The sequence below is a fragment of the Pygocentrus nattereri genome, chromosome 25, assembly GCF_015220715.1.
Source record: "Pygocentrus nattereri isolate fPygNat1 chromosome 25, fPygNat1.pri, whole genome shotgun sequence".
NCBI lineage: Eukaryota > Metazoa > Chordata > Actinopteri > Characiformes > Serrasalmidae > Pygocentrus > Pygocentrus nattereri.
Window position 1 is genome coordinate 20907504 of NC_051235.1, and position 19687 is coordinate 20927190.

Here is a 19687-nt window from a genome sequence, read left to right on the forward strand (position 1 = left end):
AAGTGTTTTAACAGCAGAATTCTTTAAATTTCTTTAACAGAGAACACAGAGGGCATCTCTCTTCCTCTCAGCAACACAAAGGACTTCATCATCTCCTTCGACATAAAATTCACATTCAATGGAAGCGTGTCTGTTGTCTTGGAAACGACAGAGAAAGGGCCTCCGTTTGTGATCCATTACATCACCTCCACTCAGCTCATCGCCTTTAAAGACAGAGACATCACCTATGGTATCGGCCCGCGGACAGTGTGGACAACAGTCACCCGTGACCTGCTCACCGACCTCCGCAAGGGCATCGGCCTGTCCAACACCAAAGCGGTCAAAGCCACAAAGACCATGCCGCGGCGTGTGGTCAAGCTTGTACTCCGAGGTCGAGGAGCTATTGACAACATCACCATCTCCACCACTTCGCACATGGCTGCTTTTTTTGCCGCCAGCGATTGGTTGGTGCGCAACCAGGATGAGCGGGGCGGGTGGCCCATCATGGTGACCCGCAAGTTAGGTGAGGGCTTCCGGCCCCTAGAGCCAGGCTGGTACTCAGCCATGGCACAGGGTCAAGCCATGTCCACTCTAGTTCGAGCCTACTTGCTAACTAAGGATGAAACTTACTTAAAGTCAGCCCTAAAAGCCACGGGCCCTTACAAGCTGCCCTCAGAACAGCATGGGGTAAAAGCAGTGTTTATGAACAAGTACGATTGGTATGAGGAATATCCCACAACGCCTAGCTCTTTCGTCCTCAATGGCTTCATCTACTCACTTATTGGCTTGTACGACCTGGCCCAGACGGTGGGTGACAGGGATGGGCGAGAGGCAGCCCAGCTGTACAGCAAAGGCATGGAGTCCCTCAAAGCCATGGTGCCCCTGTACGACACAGGCTCGGGCACCATCTACGACCTCCGCCACTTCATGCTGGGCATTGCGCCCAACCTGGCCCGCTGGGACTACCACACCACGCACATCAACCAGTTGCAGCTGCTTGCTTCCATAGACAACTCCCCCATCTTCAGGGACTTTGTCAAGCGCTGGAAAAGCTACCTGAAAGGTGGCCGAGCCAAGCACAACTAGAGCCAGTGCAATGGGCAATGGTCAGAAAACAGAACCCCCAGGACTCAGCCAGAACAGTTTGGCTCCATGTGGGAGAGCAGAGTTAGCTTGAGCAGTTGGCACTGAGGTTAAAGTCCGCAGCCAGATAGCTAGAGCCTGCCACAGTTTCTAGCCACAGGCTATGGATGACCTCTTGGGTTTTGGGGGATTTGAAACTGTAATTGCAGTGCTTGTCATTTCTGTGCTAGAGGTTCTAATTAAGTACAAATGTGACTGCTTGCAGGGTGGGTATATGTGTGTGTGTGTGTGTGTGTGTGTGTGTGTGTGTGTGTGTGTGTGTGTGTGTGTATGTGATGGAATGGAGTGGGGTATTCTTTAATCTCCTGGTTTGAGAGAGAGAGATGTGCCCAGTGAGATTAGCTATGTTTGGACACACTTCAGTCAGGATTAAGGATAACACAATGACTCTCACAACTTTCTTCCAATTTTTTCTCTTTCTTCTTGTGGGAGCATGGTGGGATAGGCAAATAAACACTGTTAGATATTCAGACCTCCGCAAAATGTAACAATATTTGTGCCAGAAATGGACAAAAGTAAGATACAAATAACATTATTCACTACATTTGAGGACTGAAAGCTCATTTCCTAAAAATGACTTTAAACCCTATTTGGATTGATGACATTAAGAAGATACAGATGCCATTTACACATCATAAATTTGAGCCAGCATCTTTAATAGAACATGTTTTAAGATGCTTTCAGTCTTTAGTCTTTGGTGGTTGAGCGGAAGGAAACCCTCCCAACTCCTTTCTAGCCAACAATATCCCAGTACCATGCCAGAGTCTCCCAGGTCCTCACCTCAGTAACAAACCTCAGGCATCACAATTAAATTGCATCCTCCCAGCCCTGCTTGGACCAGGTCCAGCTGGACCTTCTGAGTGCACTGAGCTGTGAGAAACAGGTCTTTTTCAAAAGGTACAGTCTTGAAGTATAATATCCACTGCTTGCTGTCTGAACTGCATTTTAAAGGAATGGATTGATAAGGACCAAATTCACTTTTTTTTTTTTTTTTTTTTTTTTTTTTTTTTACTTATCCCAGATGTGATTGATCAGCCAAGACATGTTTGGTGTCCCAGTTTGGCTTTGTTAGTTCAGCAGCCAGTGTTGTTAGTAAACACTTCGTCAGTAGTCACCCAAATATGTTGTGTAAATATATGCCCAAAACTTCTTCTCAAATCACTTCCAGGTCTTCACTGAGGTGATGTAGACTTGTAGTTTAGAACAAAGTATGACTTACTATTAAAACAAACAAGACTTGGCCTTCAAGCTAACCGCAGCGGTCAGCTATTTTAGACGAGAACTGTTGTGCTGAATTGTCACCCCTTAACGTGAACATCGTGCAGGCATATCGATCCTATAGAGTACAATCACAATTTCTGCTGTTTATCTTGAATTTTCTAACAGAATATATGCTAGCATCCATGTTGCCAGAGAGATGTGTGGGCGTGCAACCGGAGAGGGGTTCGTGGCACAGAGGGGGTGGAATTTGGCGAACACCTTGTTGTCTGAATAGGCAAACTCCAGCATATGCTATATGCAGTTTTTGTTCAGTTTCATAATTTAACCAAGTCATACTGTGTCCTGAATCACTTTGATGGGATCTGAGTATGCAGGTTTTTGGAGGTTGAGAGAAGTTTTGGGGATGTATTTACAGAAAAGCTTTGGGTGACTGTTGACTTCGTGTTTGTTAGCAACATTAGCCTCTTAACTAATTTTAAGAAGCCAAATTTGGACGCAAAGACATTACAAATATGTCTTAGCCCTAGATGTACTGGATCAAAGTGGAAAATTTTGTAAATAAGATTTTTTTTTTTTTGCCAAACCATCAATATGCGTTTGTGCTGAGTTATGGATGGTCACCAAGAAGTGTGCTCTAATGGTAAGAATTTAAAATGATGCTGAATTTTCCAAGTTTTCTCATGCAGTAATACTCATGGAGGTCATAATTTGCTCATTCATGAGTCCTTCTCATTTGAATATTGAATTACAAAAGCACAGAACAACAAAATCTGGGCTTTACTGAAGAACGTATAGAGGAATCATTACCAAGGTTAAATTCTTGTCCTTTAGGCCTTCTAGTACAGAAGAATGTGAAATACTATGAAGAGAACTCCATCTATGAAAAGAAATCCAAACAGTCTTTCTAGGATTCTACCAAAGCCAAATTTTCTGAACTGATTGAGTCTTAAATCCACAAGTTTGTTTAGGGTTGTAAACCTCAGTAGCAACAATGTGAGTCCGTGAATTTTACATTGGTCCTCTAAATCAGAATAAGTTACTGCAGAGTCTGGGGCTGTATGTAAAAATCTTAGTAGCATAACTGACCATTTGCTGTCATTCCCCAACACCAAGAACCATAAACCTTAACCACATACTAAGAGCAGCAGGCTACCAGAGGGAACTCGGGGGAGTCCTCATAAAACACTGAGGACAACAGTCAGAATGACACAAAGTGCTAGAGCAGCTGACTTAAGGAATGAGAGCTAACTTCCTATCAGTGACTTCAAACCTCATTTGGATTCTGTGTAAACTGGTCATGCACTTTACTTGCATAGCATGTGTGTGGTGAGAATGCTTTTACAAATGCAGTTATGATAGTTTACTGGGGTTATGGGATGGTTTACTTATTTCTTTCCTTTTTCTCTTTACACAGCCTTCTTGCAATGACCAGACTTAATTGGCCATATGTAAGGGAATTTTATTGATTAATGATTGTGATGTTGTAGCACGAGCCATTTCCTTTTCTCGTCTGTATGTTAAATCATCAGTTTACATCATAAACTGAGTTCATGTTCTCAAGAGGGCATTTTTTAAACACCTGTGAAACAGCTACTTGAACTGAAATATATTGTTCGTACCGTACACTACAGACCACCCACAGAAATACCCTGCAAGGGATACAGGTATTTCCCTTATTTTATGAGAAATGTAATTGTTTCCAGTAACCTGTCAAACAATTACTATTTATTGCTTAACCACTATCAACTAAGCTTAAAAACTGAATTAATGTCTTTGTGTTGGAAAGCTTGATTTCTTCTCCTGTATTTAAAATTAGATACATTTTCAGCATATGGAAATAATAATTCCAGCATATTACATGGTTGATTACCAGACAATAAGTTTCCATGGTTTCCCATCTTTAAATAAAAACAGAGAGCCTGTTTGTGCAAAATCACACTTACAACATTAGTCAGTGGTCAGTTGCTAAATTTTAGAAATAAACATGTATACAAAATACACATTTTGTGATGGCTGATATCAGAATCATATTTGTATCAGCAGATGTTTGTGGAAAAAAATAGAAACTCATCAGCATTGGACTATCTCCAAAATGATAACTTGACTTTTAATGTAAATCAATGGAACCAAGTCATTTTGGGCTGTTTCTTGAGGTCTATTCTTCATGAAATTTACACAAAATGTAAAGGGCAACAGGCATTTTCAAATTATGTCAAACTGAAAACGTTGGAGGTTTCAGTTCATTATTGATCGCTATAAATGCCTGAAAACCTTAGGTAAAATAAAAGTAACCTAGCAGGGGAACACTTCATATTAAGTTCTGTCATCTGAGGACCTGTAGCGTAAGTGTCAATAATTTTAAATATAATCACTTGTTTCAAAGGTTTGTTCACATAATTCAGCAGCTTCCCACTGACCTCTGTTATAAGTGTGGCTTAGGTCGAATTTACAGGTCTTTTCTAAGAATAGGGGCACACTACGGAATTACCGGCCAAGGAAACATAATGTACACTACAGATGTGGCAAATGGACTTCAGTTTAAAAAACACTGAGGCATTCTTTTAAACAGGTGTTGCAAACTGGTCTGATAAAAGATAAATAACTCCAATATTCCTGAGTTAGCCCTGCCTAGCCTAGCCTACACTAGCTGAAAGTACAATGTTTTCCAGAGTGTGTGCGTGTTTGTGTGTTTGATCTCTTCATCTTATGGTCTTCAGAGGCGCAGGCCTCTTGACCTCAGTAGCAGGACCTTTACCCTGGTGAGCTCTGCCCGGTGCCATGGTCTGCCAGCATGCAGAGATGCAGTATTCTTTCACAACATACTGCCCAGTGGCCGCTTTACTCAGCAGACACTAACACCTGCGTTTACTTTAACAAAGACACACTGACAAGCTGAGGAAGGATTGTACAAGAAACACGGACATTTCTCAGCAGACTTAGGAGTTCGTTGCTTGCTGTTGGCTGGGCGGTTCGGGTGTTGTCTAGAGCCTTTTTTTCCTATATGAAGGTTCTTTTTTCCTTCAGTTATGTTTAGCAGAGTTCTAGCCTAACCATTTATCTCATGAATACTTCTATGCACATTTCATACTCGTCACTTAACGGGACAACATAAAAGAGAAGAAAAAAAGCAGTATGTTCATTTCATAAAAGGGAAAGTAATGATAAAGTTACCATGAGGGACTGTATTGCTTGTTTTGTTCATACCAAAGTCTTTAAAGTTTTAGTTTTGTTAGTTTTCCTTTTTGAAGTGATGTGTGCTGAAATCCACAGAGAAGCGTAGTTTTTTTTTTTTCTTTCTTTTTAAATGGAGAGATGCTATGACATAAATAGGAATGTGTGTACAAGGGCAAACTTGCCTTCAGTCACAGGGGAAAATGCCTTGTAATACTCTTTAGTTTTATACGCTTAGATTTCTATAGAGTAAAGAGGGAAACAGAGGAGACTATAGTAATCACAGCTGTCTATGGGGACGTGTGCAACTTTTTGGTTAGCGCTCAATACTACATATTTCAAAGGGAAACATAAATAGAAGCTTAGGGCAGCGTATCTGTCATGGGAAGCTACATTTCATATGAGACTCTATGTTGTATTGAAAGGGGTTTATTGTTTGCATTAGGGTAAGCTGTTTGTCAAACAGCATTAAAGCACAACTGTAGTGTCCTCTGTTAATTTATTCTAATCGTACTTTCTTTTGTTTTTTAATTATTTTCATTTTCTCTGGACGACGTGCAACGCCTTCTTTTTGAGAGCTGCTACTGTGGTTCACTGTGTAATTTTTTATGTTTTGGGTTCTTTTGTGTTCTTGTGTGTGGTGTGTGTGTTTTTTTTTTTTTTTTGTTTTTTTTTCTTCATCTCTTCCTTCTCCTCCTCCTCTGCACGGTCCTGGAAGCAGACACGTGCGGCGTCACACGTGTGACGTATGCAATAAACCGCTGAGCTGGACGGCCGAGACCGCTAGAGCCCCAACAGGCTGGACAGAGTTTGCAATGCAAGCACAATGTGCACATGCCACCATTTTTATGCAGGAAAAAAGGTTTATATAAGAGTTCAATCTTTGTGCTTTAAATTGCTTTTTAAAGTTGAAAAATAAAGGCATTTTTCTTAGTTGTGTTCCCTTGCAATTATTTGACTCCAGCATGATAAGTGTGCCTTCTAGGGGTGGAAGTGAAATATCAGTACAGTAGAAGATTGAAAGTTAGTATTGATAGAACTAATATTGATCATTTTATTATTGAATTCTTATTGTTCTGTTGTGAAGTCCTTTGGTAGACTGATAAAATACCAAAATCCATTGTTTGTTTTTTATAAGTATACACCACTGGTGGCAAAAGCATAAAAAGCAGGCAGCATAGTGCTGCTGGCTGTGTAATGTGGGCATAGCATCCATGTTACATCCATGTAGCAACCATGTAACGCATTGTTCTCTTGTCTGTGTAACAAACGTAAGTTGGTTCTCACATTCATGTAACGCCGGTGTTGCACTTCGCTTTCACACCCATGTGACACGTGGTGCTTTGATTCCTCTTGAAAAGCTGTAAAAATCATTGCAGTATTTGGGTTTACTCAACAACAAAAAAAAGGCGTGAAACCGAGTGTTTTAATTTCTGTCATGACAATGACATGGACGTGAATTACCGCTGTAGGCTAAGGACTTTCCCTCAGTGCATTAATAATGAAAATATATTTTGTGTGTTCATACACTCTCCGAAAAAAGGTGGCATTCCGTACCTTGAAAGGTACAATCACTTGTCACTGTGGCAGTACATTATAAGGGTACAGAAGTGCGCCTTTATTTATAAGGACAGATATGTACCCTTACAGTTTGTACCTTCAGGGAAAGATTTTGTACCCTTGGAAACAAATTCGTACCTGTCCCATACAGTGGTCAGGGTTACAAATATTGTACCTTTTTAATGGCTCAAATAGGTTCCCTTAGGGTACTGCCCCAGTGACAAGACCAAATGTACCCTAAATGTGACCGTTCCTTTTACTGTTCTTTCAAATGACAAATCTGTACCTTAAAAAAAAAAAAAAGATAGACAGAAAAAGATTTTTCCCAGTTCATTAGACTTGAAGCCACTGACATGAATTAAAACATGAAAATGTTAACATTGCATGTAAATAAGCACTGGTCACGTGTTGTAAACATCAATGTAACAGTTGACACTTGTGTCAGTGACGTTTACATTTATATTGCAGCTGAAGGACAAAGTAACGTTATTTATCTGGCATATAAAGAACAGGGTAAAAAGATAACTCAATGGATAACAACAATGCATCACTCATTTGAATTCATTGAATTAATTAAACTAAACAACATGCATCTAGGATGAAAATCATCAACAGTACAACTTTAAGGGCAGTGTTCATAGGAGTACACAGCACCGATGTTTCTCAACCACTGACAAACCTGTATAAACATTCGGTTAGATGAGGTGTGGAGTTCTTGATTGGAGGGTGCCAGGGGAACAAACCCTTTTTAAAAGTACGGAGTTTATTTTTTGTTATTCCGAGTCATTATTTAGATTTTTTTTTTACCTCATCGTTAAAGATTTTCTCTCAAAAAGTAGTGAATGAATCTAGTCTATGCTGCCTGTTTGTTTACACTTGTTTGTTTAAATTAGCTGCCACTCTTTTAATATATGTAGTTTCCATGTCTAGGCAATCCAAATGAAATAGAAGCCTGCCTGCCTGCCTATTAAGGTGTTTAATTGACAGATGATGCTGAGAAGTCAGTGATAAATAGTGCAATATTTGCATTGTTATACATTATACTGTCACAATAGGGCTATTCTTAATCACAGTAGAATTGTACCGTGGCTGAAGTGATATTGTATCATGGGGCCTCTAGTGATTCCTCAGTGCTTTGTGTGGGTGTCTGACTGCGTGCTTTGTTCTGTGGGGAAGAGGAGTGAATAGTGTGGTTTCTTTCTTATGCTGTTAACCGTTTTAGATGGGTTCGATTAAACACCCCATTCTACTCCTCCTTGAATGCACCCGCTAACACACACACTCACCGCTCTTGCTTTAAATGGCCGAGTGGAGTGGGCTGTAACACAATAGGCTATAAACTTCGTTAGGGCTGGCCGACCCCTCCACTGCCCTCCAAAAGTGTTTATAGACTCCAGTTCTGCCCATTCACTGCAGTCCTTACAACTGTAGCTTTCTAGAGCTCTGACTTTTCTTTCTTTTTTTTCTCCTTTATGTTCTCCACCCCTTTTCTTCCTTCTCTTTCCCTCCTTCTACCTTTATTCTTTTTATTCTCTCTCCCTTTTCCTTCTTCTTTCTCCCTTTCTGTGTCTTTTCTTTGTATCTCTCCCTCTCCCTTTTTTCTTTTTCTTACTCTTCGTCTCCTTTTCTTTCTACACCCCTCTGTTCTTTCTTTCCTTTCTAGTTTCTCTCCTTTTTTCTTTGTTCTCTTTCTCTCCCCATCCGTCTCTCCCACTTTTTCTCCGTCCCTCCTTTTCCTCAACATTTCATTTGCCTGATGTCTGAGCAGACATTGTCCTCTCCCTCTCTTGCCTGTTTTTCATCAGTCTCTCTCTCTCTCTCTCTCTCTCCCTCTCTCCCTCTCTCCCTCCCTCTCCCTCTCTCTCCCTCGCTCTTCTTCCTCCTTCTCTCTCTCTCTCCCTCGCTCTTCTTCCCCCTTCTCCCTGATATCTCTGATGACATTGGTGGAGTTCATGGCTTTAGTCAGCTGTTGATTGCAGCTGAGCTGACCTTGAGAGACTCGTCCTAATAACTAACTGACCTAACAAGTAAAAAAACGTTTTTCTTCATTTTTTTTTTATTAAAAAAGATGCAATATGTAAACATTCTTATTCTTTTTCATTCATCTTGCAAAATGTACTGTTACATTCCTCACTCTATATGGAATCTAAGCTACAGACTACAGCAGTTCAGCCAAGACACACTCAGTATCAGAAGTTTGTTTCTGTGGTTTTGGACTGGAGCTACAAGGCTAATGTAGCTAACATGTACTGGAAGTTTATAGGCATAATATATATATATATATATATATATATATATATATATATATAAGTTCTCTGTAGAGGATGAATTATGTGAGAAGTTGTATTTTTTGTTACGTACCCACAGCTGCAGTGTAATTCACTTTTACACCTCTGTGGTAAATACAAATTTCAGCCCCTTCATTGACAGCTATACGCATGCTTTTGGTGACTAACTGAAATGCACAGAACCAGAAAAGACAACATCAGAAATAAAAGAACCATGTCATGTGACAAGAAAGCCGGCTAATAAGTTATGTTATTAGGTGCAGCAGGAAGATGGCCAGTTCAACATCTGTTTCGCACCCTTTGACTCTTTTTGCTCTCACCAAAGAGTAAAAGCCAGTCTGAGATTTACTCGCCCTGTTTCTTGCTCAGTCACTCTCACTCTTCTTTACTTCCTCCAACAGCATCTTCTTTGCTCTCTTCACAGCCTCTGCCATGAAGTCCATGCTGGGAATACTGAATACTCTTCTTATAGCCGAAGGCTCAGCATTACGCAGTTCTCACAAGAGGTCTCGTACCCGCTCCACCAAATTTACATAATGCTATAGCAGGTGTTCTGAGCTCAGAGTGGCAATGACAGTGATGCCATTCTCCCTGTTATATCAGTTTAGCATCAAAATGGTTTTTTGAAGCTGTTTTTTTAAGGTACAATTATTGCATAATTTGTTGCATTATACTTTAACTTCTCACCAGATATATTCAAACGTGGAGTGAGTGGGTGAGTGAGTGAGTATGTGAGTGAGTGTAAGGATTCGTGGTGGCACCTATTTGTGCTTTTAGCTATGCATCATTATTTTGTTTATGTCCAGTTTGTTACACAGTGTTAGGAGCAACATTAAAAGTCTATAGTTCAATAACAGCTCAACCTGGTTTGAGGCAACCAGTTATCTCTAAACGTCAGTTGCTTGTTAACTACATTAGCTTCCAGTGCCAAACTAGTGAAAGACAATTTGGACAGTTCTGGCTGCTCAACTACATTTGGGGTAAAATCTTTTTAAATCTTTGCTTAAAGATTTTGTAAAACATGGGTAGATCAAAGTGATTTGCTGAGTGTAAACACACTCTGGCTGAGTGTGTTTTTCTCGCTTCTTCTAAGGAATGTACCCACACACACACAGCGCTCAGACAAGACGCTCCCAGATGAGCACGTAAAGGCCAGCCCTTGCCTTTTGATGACGTCTCGTCTGCCTGAAAAACCATGGGCAGACTTTATTTTATTGAAGCTTTGCTTGTTTCATCAGTCTCTGTGCCAGTCTGCTGCAACCAGTGAACTTTCCCACTGCATCAGAGACATAACTAGCAACTAACAACTTATGGCCTCCAGTGCTAAATAGATTAAGAAGCCCATATGATGGAAACCTTTTTTTTTTTCCATCGCTTCCCAATAGATTCAGTCCATATATGTATACTATACATACAGCAGGCATTCATTGTTTTTATGAGGTCTTAAAAACCAGAACAATTACATACATCTGCCTATTCAGGCTGAAGTGATAAGGCGTGTTTCAGCTCATTCAGCTTCTTGAATGAGCCTCAATACAGGACAACCAATCAGAACAGAGCTCATTTGCATATATCGGTCTTACAGGGCCCATAACATGTAAAAACAGTGTTTTTTGTATATAAAGAGAGTTTCAAATGTACTAGATATATGGAAACTAAGCTGCAAAACAGGTCATTTTGAATTCTTTTTTTTTGTGATGTCACTAAAACCCAATGTATTTCCATATATCCAGCTATTCAACCATCAGCAGTTTAGCCCCACCCATTCATACTGAAGTTATAAGGAGGGTTTCAGCCTGGGCTGCTTTTTGAATAAGGCCAAAATACAGGCCACCAGTCACAGAAGTCATTTACATACATCTGCCTGTATGACAGTAAAAAGCAAGTAAAAAGTAAGTAGCCTGTTTAATTCTAAGGGATAAAGAGAAGTTGAAAATGGTCATGTAAAAATTTCTGTTGTTGATATATGAGAACACATAAATGGTGTAAGTTGAGCTCTGTGCAAAAATGAAAAACAAAAAAATGTTTGAAGTATGTTAAGTTACTGGAGCTACCCATGAGTCGTGAGGGTAAAACTGTATTAGTTAAGACTCCAATAAATACAGTGGGGGAAAAAAGTATTTAGTCAGTCACGAATTATGCACGTTCTCCCACTTAAAAAGATGAGAGGCCTGTAATTGACATCATAGGTAGACCTCAACTATGAGAGACAATATGAGGAAAAAAATGTAGAAAATCACATTGTCTGATTTTTAAAGAATTTGTTTGCAAATAATGGTGGAAAATAAGTATTTGGTCAATGACAAAAGTTCATCTCAATACTTTGTTATATATTCTTTGTTGGCAATGACAACAAATGACATTGAGGTCAAACGTTTTCTGTAAGTCTTTACAAGGTTGGCACACACTGTTGCTTGTATGTTGGCCCATTCCTCCATGCAGAGCAGTGATGTTTTGGGGCTGTCAGCGGGCAACACGGACTTTCAACTCCCTCCAAAAGGTTTTCTATGGGGTTGAGATCTGGAGACTCGCTAGGCCACTCCAGGACCTTGAAATGCTCCTTTGTTGCCCTGGTAGTGTGCTTGCGATCATTGTCATGCTGAAAGCCACGTTTCATCTTCAGTGCTCTTGCCGATGGAAGATGGTTTGCACTCAAAATCTCACAATATATGGCCCCATTCATTCTTTCATGTACACGGACCAGTTGTCCTGGTCCCTTTGCAGAGAAACAGCCCCAAAGCATGATGTTGCCACCCCCATGCTTCACAGTTGGTATGGTGTTCTTTGGACGCAACTCAGCATTCACTCTCCTCCAAACACGACGAGTTGTGTTTGTACCAAACAGTTCTACTTTGGTTTCATCTGACCATATGACATTCTCCCAATATTCTTCCGGAACATCCAAATGCTCTCTTGAAAACTTCAGACGCGCTCTTCTGAAGTTTAAAGTGTCCATCTGGCACTACAAGATCTGAGTCCCTGGCAACGTACTGTGTTACTGACAGTAGCCTTTGTAACGTTGGTCCCAGCTTTCTGCATGTCATTCACTAGGTCCCCCTGTGTGGTTCTGGGATTTCTGCTCACCGTTCTTGTGATCATTTTGACCCCATGGGCTGAGATCTTGCGTGGAGCCCCTGATCGAGGGAGATTAGCAGTGGTCTTGTAGGTCTTCCATTTTCTGAGTGTTGCTCCCACAGTTGATTTATTCATACCAACCTGCTTGCCTATTGCAGATTCAGTCTTCCCAGCCTGGTGCAGGTCTACAATCTTGTTTCTGTTGTCTTTCAACAGCTCTTTGGTCTTCATCATAGTGGAGTTTGGAGTGTGACTGTTTGAGGTTGTGGGCAGGTGTCTTTTATACAGATAACGAGGTCAAACAGGTGCCATTAATACAGGTAATGCGTGGAGGACAAAGAAGCCTCTTAAAGAAGAAATTACAGGTCTGTGGCAGCCAGAAATCTTGCTTGTTTATAGGTGACCAAATACTTATTTTCCACCATTATTTGCAAATAAATTCTTTAAAAATCAGACAATGTGATTTTCTGAATTTTTTTTCCTCATATTGTCTCTCATAGTTGAGGTCTACCTATGATGTCAATTACAGGCCTCTCTCATCTTTTTAAGTGGGAGAACTTACACAATTGGTGACTGACTAAATACTTTTTTCCCCACTGTATGTGAGGGGACCCGGTCGCTATGGGCCCCATTGCCTCATCTGCACTGCTGCTAGTTACTTTACTGGGCTCACACAATCTCAGGAGAAACATGCATTGGTGTTGTGGCTGTCCTGCTGAACCAGGATTTTTTTTTCCCATTAGCCTCTCGCTCACTGATTTCACTCCCTTCCTCTCTGTGCACCCTAACAGGGCCTCAGAGCAGAGTTAAGCTGCTTTGATTCAGTCACACTTCCTGATGTTTTTATTCACTTAACTCCTCCCCTTATTGTCTCTGGCCTCTCTCAGGGTCATAAACGGTGCTGTTTAGACATCTTGGGACAGACTGAAGTGGGCAATGATCCACTGATGCTTGAGGGGGCCGTATTGTGTCTGAGAGTTTGTGCTGGCAGTGGGTTTTGTGTGTGTGTGTGTGTGTGTGTGTGTGTGTGTGCGCGTGCGTATGCCTTCTGCGGCACTCTGCCCCTAGTACCCGCCTGTTTCTGCCTTCCAAAATGCTGCTGCTTAATTATGCATCAAGCTGAGGGCAGACTAGGCCCCACACACACACACACATGCACACAGCCTGGGTGTGCCTGGCCTGCAGCATGAGCAGCACACACACTCAGGAGAGTAGACTAAACACAGCAGGCAATGATGAGCTCCAGTGTTTGGTGAGCTGAGAATAGAAGAATGAAATGAAATGCAAGAAGATAAAGACTTCATTCACTCCTATTATAAAGTAAAATCAGATAGATTACAGATAGGTGTATAAAATTATTTAAATAGTTTGATGCAATTTAACTGATTTCAAAAACTTACTGGGAAGAAATAAATAAAAGAAGTTTTGAATGCATCCAGAATGAACAGAGCTGCAGATTCTAATCTGATTGAGAAAAGTGAAGAACATTTAGAATTAATTCATAGTAAAATGAACATCCAGATTTCAAAGTCAGAAGTGGAAATCAAATCTCAATATTTGAGGAAATCTGTAATATTTAAACCCACATTGCATAACTTATTGTATATAATAAAAAAATGTTGAAAGTAATTCCAATTTATTAGGTACACTTACCTTGTTGCTCTAAGTGGCCATTTTATGAAATACACCCACCATAATGGGGCATTTTGTATGTTTACACACCATTCTACCATTCTCAACACAGCAGCAGTACCAGCATATTAATGTGTTGCTGGGGGTTTTAACCTTGTATATCTTGTAGGCATGCAGTTAGAAATTATAACTCAACTTTTTCCATGCACAATTTATATTAGCCAGTCATTCATCAGTGGTCAGTTTCTGACCAGGACTACTGTTGGATGGCCATTTTTTGTTGATGGACTGTTGTCAACCCAGTAGTGCCATTGATGTATGTAAGACCTCAGTGACCCACACCTTATAAACATTTATACCAGTGCCATACACATTACCATGTTGGTATTTTTGCTGTGCTGAGCATGGTCCACCTCCTAAATAATATCTGGTCAGTAGTGGTCCTATGATGGTCCCTTTTCGTTAATAGGTGAGGTAGAGGGTGGCCGATAGATTGTGCAGCAACATATAGACTACAGTCATAACTTGAACTTGCAAGTTCACCTGTATGGTAGATAAAACTGCCAGTAAATGTAGATACAAGGCAGGGGGACTTAATAAACTGGCTGCTCAGAGGTTTGCATGTATATACAGGAGAAAGTGAGGCTATAACTCCAAGTCAGTGGACTGCAGCCTGCAAATTACAAGTTTTACAGCCTTTTTTGCCTTCAGCTTGTGACCTTCTTGGACAAGCCTATTATTTTCTGCAATAGCTTGGAGTCCGTTTGATAGTTTGGATTCATTGTTTTATGTCAGGATTGCCTGTGTAGATACTTATTGCGTTATATGTATTAAAAAAATCATAAAACCACTTGTCTAGTCATTATTAATGAGACAAATAGGTAGATTTGGGCATAATAGTTTGGTGTTAACTAGAAATTAGAGCAGTCTAAACTCTGCTGTTTTTGCCAGATATGTTTATTCCATGCAATCAATTCATTTTATAGACCAATTTCACCTTTTTAATCTTTTAAAAACAAAATGTCAGCTATAAATCAAATATTCATCTTTTCCCAAATATGGCCAGTCAGCCAGCACATTTGATGTCCAAAGCTTACTTATTTTCTTTTGTCCTGGAGCCATGAGGCTCATGTAATGTAGGCTAACAAATAACAGAAGCCTACAGCCAGCGGTTCGGTATCATGAAAAATACGTGCCCTTCACAGACTTTTGCGCAAAGTTTGTCATAGAGTGTCAAACCCACATATGTACATAAGATTACTTAACAACTCAATGTGGTTTAAGGTTAAGTTGCTAATTTATTATGGCCTTGGGCTGATCACTGATGTGAGTGAATAAAGCGATATTTTAAAGAAGTGCTGATAATATTGTAGCTGTTGTTGGCCACGGCTACAGCATACAGTTTTCTCTTTACCAACAACTTCTTCACTACATAGCTCACATCTGGCTCTAATATCTTTTTGTGCTCACACACACATTCCTCGGGCACACCTAGCCCCACCTTTCACAATCTTGTGAATAAATACTGAAGAACAAATGGCCTAAAACTAACATGTAACCATTTTTTGAACACGCTACGATCTGCGTATTGTCATTCTGGTTTTCTCTTTCATGTGCCACATGATTTTTGTATTGCTTTGGTTTTATTGAACCGTTCCCGTTTACATTCATTCTAAACTATGGGCGGTTAAAAAACGTATACAGTACAAAAGATTGCAGTTAATTATAGGCTATACAAGCAGAACATTACTGACTCATTATCCAAAACATACACACTCTGAATGCTATGAATGCTTTGAATGCCACTCAGGAATGTAGTAACAAAGATATTCAATCTGCTAGGCTTGAAACCAAGACACTCCAGGTACATGAGATGTACTGTCTGGTAGAGAGGAAAATGAATGAGCTTGACCAGAAGATGAGTGCTAGCGTGCCACTTAGTCAATGTTTGGCAACAGCGTTGAGCTTGTAACAATAGAAAAACGTTTTGTTGCTATATAGAACGTTTTCAAAAACATTATACTGTATGTAGAACCATTTACAACACATTCTCCATCAATCTGATTTCACCATACAAAGAACAGTTTAAGCATGCAAATGGTTCTTTGAGTGTTCATCGTTCCATATAGAACTATTGTTTTTACTAAAGAACCCTTGAAGAACCATCTTTAAGATTACCATCTGTAGGGTAAGGCACTGTAACTTCAGGTATACTGGGTAACCAAATTCACAATTATATTGCTTATTGCAATAATTCTGTACATGACAATTTAATGTCTGAATTATCGCCCAAGCTTATTACTTACATTAGCCTTGTAGCTTTAAGGACTAAACACTAAAGAAGTAAACTGTGGTTGAGTGTATATGGGGTAAGCAGGCTAGTTTTATACCTTGATTTTTGGCTTTACTCTCCCTTTTAAGGTGCCTTCCAGCCCAAAACTAGCATTTAATGTCTTATTTGTTATGTTATGTAATACTATGTAGTGAAGTGTTGCTCCCTTCAGCCTCAGAGGTTTGTTAGAGTTCAAGATTTTATATCCCTTTTGTGTTTTTGTCCATTAGTGCTCTCTCGCTGCAGTACCCAGCAGGCGTTACAAAAATACATCGTATAATCATTGTGAATCCCTTATGGTGGTAAAAGAATCCACTGATGTAACACTCATGTAGGGGCTAATAAATTCAGATGTGATATTTTGCTCCTTAGCAGTCCCGTCCTCATGAATCTACCTCAGCTTTTACTTTTCCAAAAGATTCTCCCACCTTCAAGATCATCAGAATAGTCTTCCTAATTTTTAAACCAGGAAATCTCACTCTCAAGGCTATTGTGGCACCACTGCAGGGAGTGAACAGGTATCATTACAACAAATGTAGCACAGGTTCAGTTTTTCATTTTGGTGTCCATTGAGGTTTCTATGTTGAGAGTGAACCAGACTCTTCTATGTGCTGTAGTACGCAGGACAGGACTGAGCGCGGAAGTGGAGATGGGTGTAAGTGGTGTGGTGGAGTTCAAAATGAATCTGTGGGTGGAAGGAATCAATCCTCGAATTCCAATAAACTACTTTTTTGGCTTACTTGCCAACTACACCCTGCTTTGTTTCCATTCTGTTCGGGAAGGTTTCCTCCTCTGACCTCTCTTTGTTAAGGCTGTGAAGCGACTCTGGAGATTCACAGTGAGGGAAGCCTTTTCAGTATTTCACTGAAAGACTTGCTTGGGGAGCTGTTTTTGTTGAGGTGAGGTATGATCAAACACACTGCCACCCTTTCCACATTCTGCTCCTGCAGGAGAGCTAGAAAGGTCAAGTGAGTTGAGTAAGGAACAAAATTTCAGCTTTTTGTTGGGATTTTGTTTGCACTTCCCTTTGAAGTGTTACCAAGGACCAAGCATGTAAAAGGAATCTGGCTTTGCTGCCGGTCATTTGGAAACAAGGATGCTGTACTTCTTTAAGGCTGTGTTGGGTTTGAAAACACTGCCACCAAGTGGTTGGTTTGGTTATTACATTGCATTTTATCTGTCAGTATGAGACAAAGTTGGCCAATGTGCTTGTTTGAGACGGTGTTTTATGAAAACAGCTTAGTAATTACGTTGAATTAGAATTATAGAATTTAGAACCATTTGTCACTGTGTTTGCACACTGTGAAAGTAGACCTCTACATTTATCCCATCCATGCAGTGAAACACCCACATACATGCACACTAGTGAACACACACACTAGGGGGCAGTGAGTGCACTTGCCCAGCGCAGTGTGCAGCCCTATTCATGGCGCCCGGGGAGCAGTTGGGGGTTAGGTGCCTTGCTCAAGGGCACTTCAGTCACAGACTGTCAACCTCCGGTCACAGGGCTCGTTCCCTAACCTCCAGCCCACAACTGGCCCTGTTCCTGTTTTGCACCTGTCATATATGAACTTGTTTTGGCCTGTTTATAATAAAGTAAGTACCCAGTTATGCTTAAGCATAAATTAATGTTTTCATTCAGTTATTAACCAACAGTTGGGTGATGCAGAGTTTCAGTAGTTTTGGATGAAAAGCAGTTTGACAGTATTTTGTCAAAGTCTTTCTAATTGAGTGTGAATGAGGTACGAATGTTTGGCTCTGGAGCAGCCACACATGAGCCTAAGGTCACCCTGCCCAATGCCAAGCGTCAGCTAGAATGGTATAAAGCCCCCTTGGTCTGTGGAGCAGTGGAACTGTATTCTCTACAGTGAAGCTGCACCATCCAATATAATGAGCTGGAATGTCGCTTGTGATCCAGAATTAACCATCCAACATCAGTACCTGGCCTCATCTAATGATTTTGTAGCTGAATGCAATCAAATCCTCACAACAATGTTCCAACATCTAGTGTAAATTGTTCAGAGAACAGCGGAGGCTATTGCTGTATCAAAGGACAAATTCCCTATTAATACCCCTGATTTCAGAACACAGGTGTCCAAAACCTTTTGGACATATAGTGTATGCCAGAGATATTTGTACATTGAAATGCTTGTGGAGAGATTTAGGTATTTATTCTGTAACATGGAGTACCAGCAGAAGAAATGAGAGAATGCCAAATATCTACAATATAGTATGCATTAATATGAATGTGCAACATTGCATGTATAGGACTAGAGTTAATAGCAATGTTGTTGTTTACCTTTCCCAGTATATATTATACTCTGCAAATAAATAGAAATGATGGCAAAAATGGCATTTTTAAGTTTGTTCTCTGTGGAATGTGTAAACATGAGCCATATTTTAGGCAGCCTTGGTTTAGAGATATAAAAGAAACATGAAAGATCATGTTCATAGGCTTAAATTTAACCTACTGTACTACTAGTGGAAGAAACAGCAGATGCACAATTGGTTGCTATGAATATAATGCTAATATTTATGTCATATAGTGCGATGATGCTGCCATTCTATGGCAACATGCTACAAATTGCTGTTCACTTTCATTTTGTTAATGTATGTGCAACACTTACCCCCCCCTTGCCCCCTACTTCTATTATATATTTCTGCTGTACTTCTATTTACACTATAGCATTTATCCCTATTAAGGATGACACAGCTTATGCACAAGTCATTGCGCCTTATTAAAGGCTGTAGTCGGCCACAGCCACGCTGTACAATAAGAAAGGCTTAGGGTAACAGCTCGCTCTAGCATTAGCTCACGTCTGCACTTGCTCGCTTCAAAGCTCTTACTGCCTAGATCTTCCTGTATGCTCTGACACAAATACCTAGCTTCACAATAACAGTCTTGATCAGAATAAACCCAGAGAATAGCTGCTGAGTATAGAATGACAATCCAAAATAAACTAGAGAACACATTTCTTTTTACATGTATGAGCAAATTGCTACAGTACAATAGTTTCACTGTATTTTTGAATACAATGTTGAATATGTTGGACAATGTTGAATCCACATAGTGGATTCTGAAATGATAACCACTTGGTGGTTAGTGTGGTAACTCACTAAGCGTATAAGTAGCATATGTCTTAATTACCTAGTTAGTACTCATACATTGTGATGTATAATTAGTTACAGTACTGGTTCTAGTGAATAAGTGACATGAGCAGCTACTTAGCGCCCTATGGCCACCACTGCCCCCTCTAACAACTTATGGCTTACTACTGTACCATTA

General features: G+C 40.2%; 1 protein-coding gene across 1 annotated transcript in view; it reads left to right on the forward strand.

Annotated features, from left to right (window-relative positions):
* Window positions 1–6447, forward strand: part of glceb (glucuronic acid epimerase b) — a 72361-nt gene extending 65914 nt beyond the window's left edge. Inside the window, exon 5 of the mRNA XM_017703506.2 lies at window positions 41–6447. Coding sequence (XP_017558995.1) covers window positions 41–1065 — 1025 coding nt within the window. The 3' untranslated portion in view covers window positions 1066–6447. The remainder of the gene's footprint in view (window positions 1–40) is intronic.
* Window positions 6448–19687: the final 13240 nt, after the last annotated feature.